Source organism: Polyodon spathula, chromosome 12 (assembly GCF_017654505.1).
Source record: "Polyodon spathula isolate WHYD16114869_AA chromosome 12, ASM1765450v1, whole genome shotgun sequence".
In the NCBI taxonomy this organism is placed as follows: domain Eukaryota; kingdom Metazoa; phylum Chordata; class Actinopteri; order Acipenseriformes; family Polyodontidae; genus Polyodon; species Polyodon spathula.
In genome coordinates, this window is record NC_054545.1 from 42,864,639 (window position 1) to 42,872,131 (window position 7,493).

At 42.7% G+C, this 7,493-nt stretch overlaps 1 protein-coding gene across 5 annotated transcripts in view; it reads right to left on the reverse strand.

Annotated features, from left to right (window-relative positions):
- The window catches only part of LOC121324486 (voltage-dependent L-type calcium channel subunit beta-1-like), a 40,862-nt gene extending 34,611 nt beyond the window's left edge, over positions 1-6,251 (reverse strand). For 2 of the 5 annotated variants that reach the window (XM_041266434.1, XM_041266433.1), the window contains exons 1-2: positions 5,634-6,251; positions 250-336 (exon numbers count right to left, since the gene is read on the reverse strand). In XM_041266434.1, coding sequence (XP_041122368.1) covers positions 250-336; positions 5,634-5,711 — 165 coding nt within the window. In that variant the 5' untranslated portion in view covers positions 5,712-6,251. The remainder of the gene's footprint in view (positions 1-249; positions 337-5,633) is intronic. The other 3 variants (XM_041266430.1, XM_041266429.1, XM_041266435.1) reach the window with 2 other exon arrangements.
- Positions 6,252-7,493: the final 1,242 nt, after the last annotated feature.

The following is a 7,493-nucleotide window of genomic DNA, read 5'->3' on the forward strand; positions in this document are numbered from 1 at the left end:
TGTGTGTGTGTGTGTGTGTGTGTGGTGTGCAGGAGACGGAGGGAGAGGGTCTCCCTCTGTGTGTGTGTGTGTGTGTGTGTGTGTGTGTGTGTGTGTGTGTGTGTGTGTGTGTGTGTGCAGGAGGGAGAGGGAGACAGTGTGTGTGTGTGTGTGTGTGTGTGTGTGTGTGTGTGTGTGCAGGAGGGAGAGACTCTCAGGTGTGGGAGAGGGAGAGACAGTGTGTGTGTGTATATAAGTCCTGACTCTTACCTGCCGCACGAAGCTGTTGGAGGTGGTGTCGGAGGAGGTGCTTCCGTCCGAGCGTTTGAAGCGGCTCTTTCGTTTGGCATACTTCCCCTGGAGGAGAGACAGAAGTGAAGTGAAAACCACAAAACACTGCAACCACTTGTGTGCTCGACAGCCCAACGTAGCGCAGAACAGCACAGCCCAGCGTAGCGCAGAACAGCACAGCCCAGCGTAGCGCAGCGCAGCACAGCCCAGCGTAGCGCAGCCCAGCGTAGCGCAGAACAGCACAGCCCAGCGTAGCGCAGCGCAGCACAGCCCAGCGTAGCGCAGCCCAGCGTAGCGCAGAACAGCACAGCCCAGCGTAGCGCAGCGCAGCACAGCCCAGCGCAGCACAGCCCAGCGCAGCGCAGCACAGCCCAGCCCAGCCCAGCCCAGCGCAGCACAGCCCAGCGCAGCACAGCACAGCTCAGCGTAGAGCAGCACAGCCCAGCGCAGCATGCTGAGTAAGGCTGTCAAAAACACAGTAAATTCAATTCAGTCGGATCCCTTTCCTGGACTGAGGGATAGGCAGGGCTGGCGTAACCATATAGGCAGAACAGGCGGCCGCCTAGGGTGGTAAGTTGAAGGGGGCGGGGTGATCATGCCAATGCATTGAAGTTTCCTGCATATTCAAATGGGGTGGGGCATTATTGGATTTCATTTAATTACCCTGACAATGATTCTTATAAAAGGTTGTTGCTAATACGGGATAATCAAAATGTTTTACCAATTTTATATCTCTGAAATTGTCAGACGATTGTCCTGGAAATCGCTAGATTTGTAGCTAGTTGCTTTTAACAAGTCAGCTCTTAAAGTGACTAGATTTGGCGAGGAATTCACTAAATTGGCAACACTGCCTGAAGGCTCAGAAAAAAATATTTGATTTCCGCACGGCTTATTATTGCCTTGACACAACATGGAAAAGAGATTGCTTCAACAGGCACTGAAATTAGAGAGGTTCTTACCATTTAAGCATTTTCATAACACATCAGCAAAGATTCTTTAATTATTTAAAGTTATTCTTAAGTCAAGGATCTGTTTATAGAAAAAAGTACGGGAGGATTTGCTGTGCGCGATTATATAATCACTAACCTACACGTTAGAAAGCAGTTTTATAGTAGTTAAGGAACGCAATACAGTACTGTACAAATAAGGTACAATGAAAATATGACATGTCTGAAGTAACCTGCGTCTCCTTTATCAATTGTTATTTATAACTCTAAGCTCATGCATGGTGGTTGAATCCACTGATCATAAATATTGTCATTGCAGAGCTGACAGGAGATTTAAAAAGAAAAAAAAAACATAATCTGGTGTAAATAATTTGTTCATACTCTGATATAATTTATATATAGACACACACACACACACACACACACACACACACATATTTATATATGTATATATTTACATAGTGATAAAGCTAGGGGTAGAGTCGTTAATGGGAGGTGTGTGAGGGCAAGCTTGCTGGCAAACTATGACCTCACATTACCGGAAGTAAGATGGCCGACCCAAGGGAAACTTCATTTCCCAGACCACCTCACGGGCAGCTGGATTGTGGAAATTAAATCTATCGGGTGCCGCCCTGATTTATGGCGTATTACTGAGCTGCGGAGAACTTTCTTTACAGATCTCTTCTATTTCTGTGAGCACGTTTGTATTTACCTCCGGACCTGCCACAACATATGTATATGTGCTCCCCAATGGTTAGTAAATAATGAGGTGCTGGCCAAAGCAAGATAATAGCGTCATATCAAAAGTGTGCATTATGGGCTGCACACTCACCATGCAATTGATAAGACAGACAGGGGTCATGTCCACTAATACATTTTTGATACAATATTATATGTATATTTATACACACACACACACACACATATATATATATATAGTTGCGGGCGAATATCGTATAGGCTGAGAGTGTATTGGCGGGACTATTAATTGGCGCTCACTAAATAAATAAATATTAAAGCTACGAGAGTAATGGCACTGGCAGCAAGTGCAGCGCCCGCGTTCTAGCAATCAGCCTTTTGGTGTGTTCCCCTTTAAGAGAGACGGGCTCTGTGTGTGTGTGTGTGTGTGTGTGTGTGTGTGTGTGTGTGTCAGTCAGCTGTGTGCAGCAGTGACGTTTCAGTACACCAGTTGAGAAAGCTTTGTGTTTTACTCTTTTTTTTTTTGTGCAGTGTGTTTATGTGATGAAGCGCACGGTTGCAGATATTGGCAGCGTGTTGTTGTAGCATTTAAATGCATCTGAATTAAACAAAGCAAGCTTCATAAACACAATGTTTACTGGCCGTTTGTTTAAAATAGCCAAAGCAATATTCAAACCGAGCTGCTTACCGGCTGTTAGCAATATCAAGAAAGAGCGCAAAGTACCGTGACAGAGAGATTAAGAAAGCAGAACCACGGAGGCAGGGACTTCAGGAGTTAAGAAAGAAGCCATCAGCTGCAGGTTACTGTACATGTACTGTTTGTTTTGTGTATTGTTTTTAAAGCTTTGCATGGAGATGGCTTGTAGTAAACCGCATAGCAACGCTGTGTATTCTAGCCTAATTAATCTTGTTTACATTTGCTTACTTCTAAAGGAAAGAATTTCCCTGTGTTTAAGCAGTTTGAGTGTTTTTGTTCACTAACCTATTTATGGATGTGTAAATGTCATTTTCTATAGATGTTCGCAAATCCGACTTTTTCACATACCCGCCTATACCCCAGTCCACAGGGGGTCGGATATGCAACGTTGTCTGACTCCATTGAAGATGGAGCATATAAACTGGCAGGCAGGTACCATCCACACTTCAGAAAGACACAAAACGTCAACTTACAATGTTCACAAAAGGGATTAAAAAAAAAAAAAGCCAAACTAGACGAGGACTAGAAAACAGCCCTTATGAACGAGGAAATTGGCCATAAACCCAAACAGATACATACACATACATACACACACGTATACACAGTCACAAAACGCTGTATAAAGCACGCTGGGTATGGCAGCTGCTTCAGTTTACACAGAGCTCTGAGCTGACAGGATCTGTCTGCGCGCTCCTGAGCTGCACAAGATCTATACCTCATAGGCTCAACCCCAATTCATACATCTACCCATATAAATATAAACCATGTAACATAACCTAAACATGCTAACTGCTCTCTGTGACTACTGGACTATACAGCTAACCCTGCTCACTGTGACTGGACTATACAGCTAACCCTGCTCACTGTGACTGCTGGACTATACAGCTAACCCTGCTCACTGTGACTGGACTATACAGCTAACCCTGCTCACTGTGACTGCTGGACTATACAGCTAACCCTGCTCACTGTGACTGGACTATACAGCTAACCCTGCTCACTGTGACTGGACTATACAGCTAACCCTGCTCACTGTGACTGCTGGACTATACAGCTAACCCTGCTCACTGTGACTGGACTATACAGCTAACCCTGCTCACTGTGACTGGACTATACAGCTAACCCTGCTCACTGTGACTGGACTATACAGCTAACCCTGCTCACTGTGACTGGACTATACAGCTAACCCTGCTCACTGTGACTGGACTATACAGCTAACCCTGCTCACTGTGACTGGACTATACAGCTAACCCTGCTCACTGTGACTGGGACTATACAGCTAACCCTGCTCACTGTGACTGCTGTGCTATACAGCTAACCCTGCTCACTGTGAATCTGAGTGGCAGGCCTTGGAGATTGGCCAGGCCTTGGGGAAGGAGAAGTAGGAAGAAAGAGGGAAGAGGAGAATGAAGAAGGGGGGAGGAAAGGAAGAGAGAAGGAAGAAGAAAGGGGAAGAAGGAAGTAGGAGGGGGGGGAAGGGAAGAAGGAACGGACTGAGAAAGGGAGGGGGGGAAAGAAGTAGGAGAAAAATGAAGGAGAAGGATTTAGTAAGAATGGAGAAGGAGGAAGAGGGAAGGGAAAAGAAGAGAACGGGAGGGGGGGAAGATGAAGAGAGAGGGGAGGAGAAGAAAGAAGGGGGGACGGGGGAGGAGGAAAAGGGGAAAGAGCCCGGAGGAAGTGCCTTCCATTAAATTAAGTGCCCTTGTGACCCCCGGTTGCCAAGGCAATGCACTGCCTGCTAATTCTATTAGTGAGCAGTTAGAGAGGGCTGCTGGAAATCTAGAAGACTGCCAGGCTGTGCAGCGACACAGAGAGTTGGGTACATGAGTCCTGCTTTTAAAGGTGTAAAAATACATAGGCAAGGCTTGCAGTGGGTTAAAGAGTCATCTGTTCATAACTGGCTATAAGAAAGGCAAGCAGAGAAACATTTTGGCTAGCATCTTCTTATTAGTACGCTGAAGAAGGCATGGCTGAAAGAGGTTGGATTTAGAATGAAGGAACTTAAAATAAAGACTGCTGAAAACTAAACAAATCTAGAAGCGAATGACATTATGGGACCTGGAAGAAAAAGGTTATCTCTGCGGTAAACTATTTTAAAGTTTTAGACAGGACTCGTCCCAAAAATCAAAGTGTTACAGAGACTGAGGAGTCATTGCATTGCAGTTTGTTGAAATTGTGTGTGTGTGTGTGTTTCTCCACCCCTGTCCCCCAAGAAATTCTAAATTAAATGCCATAACTTGTATAGATCGAGCTCAATCAGAAGTCACATTATATAATGGACCTCTTCAGGGTCTGGTTGAATTAATTGATCGTTTCATTGATTCAGTTAAACAAAGACCAGGGGTGGAACAGCCAGCTTCGCCCACCCCCCATCAGTCAATCAATCAAATGTATTTTTATACAGCTCCTTCCCAAAACGCTATAAAAGTTTTTAAACAAAAGGATACATTCTAAAAATAAAAACATTAATACCAGAACATTCCAAACAAGTACCTAAAAATAAATACTTCACAATAAAAACAATCTAAAAAAAACAATCTAATACACAACAGAACAGAGCAGTGACTTTTTTAACGCGAAATCAAGTAACTGAAAGCGTGAAATAAGGTGAGTGCCTTGATGGCAACAGCACTGATGCCCGAAATGGTGTCCAAAAAACAGTTGTATTTTATTTATTTATTTATTTATTTGACAAAATCGCTTTTCTTATTATAGTACTGTACCAAATTCATTATTTAAAATACAATTAAAAGCATTGTCAGTTTTTATTCCTTTAATAAACCTAACTAAAGCATTGAGCTGCTGTAATGTTTGATTGAAGTGCCTTTCATCATATACTGTACAACCGGCACCTGTTTACACTAGCACTTACTCATTTATATATAAAAAAAAAATTATAATAAAAATACACATATAGCTCTTCTTATTTTTTATAGTGGTTATTATCTGTTGTCTGTATTTTGTTCTTGTTTATTAATAATATTTTTAGATGGTTTTATTTATTGTTGTTATTTATTTTTTACCTGTAAATTAGGATTCTCAGAAATGTCCATCTGCGTGGGAGTAGAAGGCCGCCTGGACATGCTGCTATTCTGTACCATTTAATTTTTTTGTCACTTTTCTACTCATTTTTCAAGGAAAAAAAAAATTATTTATTCCGGTTTTTTTTTTCGCGTATCCAGTTGAAATTCTCAATCAACAGCTGCGCGTCTCTCTCTCACTCGCACAATGAAATCCAGCTTCCAGCTGCAGAGAGACCTCTCCGCCCAAAAGCCCGCCTCCCTCCCATTACAACCAGTCACAGCTAGCCGATCCCGTCACTGCCGCGCTGCGGTTGGTCGGTGGGGAAATCAGTCATGAGTTATTAAACTGTTGGGGCGCGGCCTGGGCGTGGCGGGCGCTCGAGAACCGAGGGAGACGGGCGTGGCTGAGATTGTCAGGGAAGAAGCATCTGAGAAAAAATTCTAATAAAAAAAACATAACAAGCAAACCATGATATTCACCGTGGCAGCGAACCACTGCCAGCACTGTGCGCAGTCGGTGTTTACTCGTTTCTACCGCCCCTTCTTTCGTGGGTAGCTCTTATAATAATCTTTTAATTTAATGTCGTTTTTTAAACACATGCACATATCATAAGCCTAGTTGCCATGCCAACTCCGTTTTTATTTTGATTTGTAGGCGAGAACCACATTATATAGCAACCTGTCTACAGATACCGCGCTGCCTCGGTGGCGCTTCGCCTTGCTTTTTTTTTTTTGTGTAAGAAGCTATACTCTGTTAACTGTTACTCTCAATATAATACAAAACCATTCGAATATTTGGTGGGTTTTTTTTTTTTTTTTTTTTTTTTTAATAACTGAACAAATGATATCCTGTATAAATGTGTTAATACTTAATGTCGAAGCCAGGGATTCACAAATAATACTAATATAAAAGTTTATTATTGAATAGTCTATAATAATTGCATATAACATCGTAAACATAGATGTATTGTCATTTTATAATACAGTATTCTCTTTGTATAATAATCATAAATGTATTGCCATTTTATAATATTGGCTATGATATCGACTCACTCTTGACCGGTCAGTTTGACAGGTAGCGCTTTATTACTCACGCGGGGCATTTTAAAAGGGTGCCGGATGAATTGTCACCCGTGTTTATGCTATGAGAAAAGGGGAGTAGTAAATTCTGGCAAGTCCTATTGTAGGTGTCAGAAAATGCCACCCTTGTTTATACTAGGAAAGAGCAGGTAGTAAATTCTGGCAAATGGGGCCAGGTAGCAAATAATGTCAGAACACCAGCAAATCGAGGACCATAAGCCACCTGTGAACCAATCAAAAATAAGTTACACAGACGGACTGCTTCGCTCAGAACCCCCCCCCCCCCCCCCCCAAAAAAAAAAAAAAAAACCCCCCCCCCCCCCCCCCCCCCCCCTCAATCCAAAAAAAAAAAAAAAAGAGATACAGTACCACCAAAGCAAGCAATTTCTTTCTGGAGATGTTCAATGCACTAAATTATACATGCAAGCAGAGAGAGAGAGAGAGAGAGACGTCACGACTGTGTTGAAAAAGCGATGAAGGATCGCTGATGAGATTCCAGAAGCGTCAGCACCAAAAATAAAAATCAATCTTTAAAAAAGAAAATTGAGAAAAAATTATATTATTATGCAAATACTCCAAGCACGGAAGCATTGTAAACCACATAGAGGTATGGTAAAGCATAGAGAAGCATTGTAAAGCACAGAGAGGTCTGGTAAAGCATAGAGAAGCATTGTAAAGCACAGAGAGGTCTGGTAAAGCATAGGGAAGCATTGTAAAGCACAGAGAGGTCTGGTAAAGCATAGAGAAGCATTGTAAAGCACAGAGAGGTCTGGTAATGCA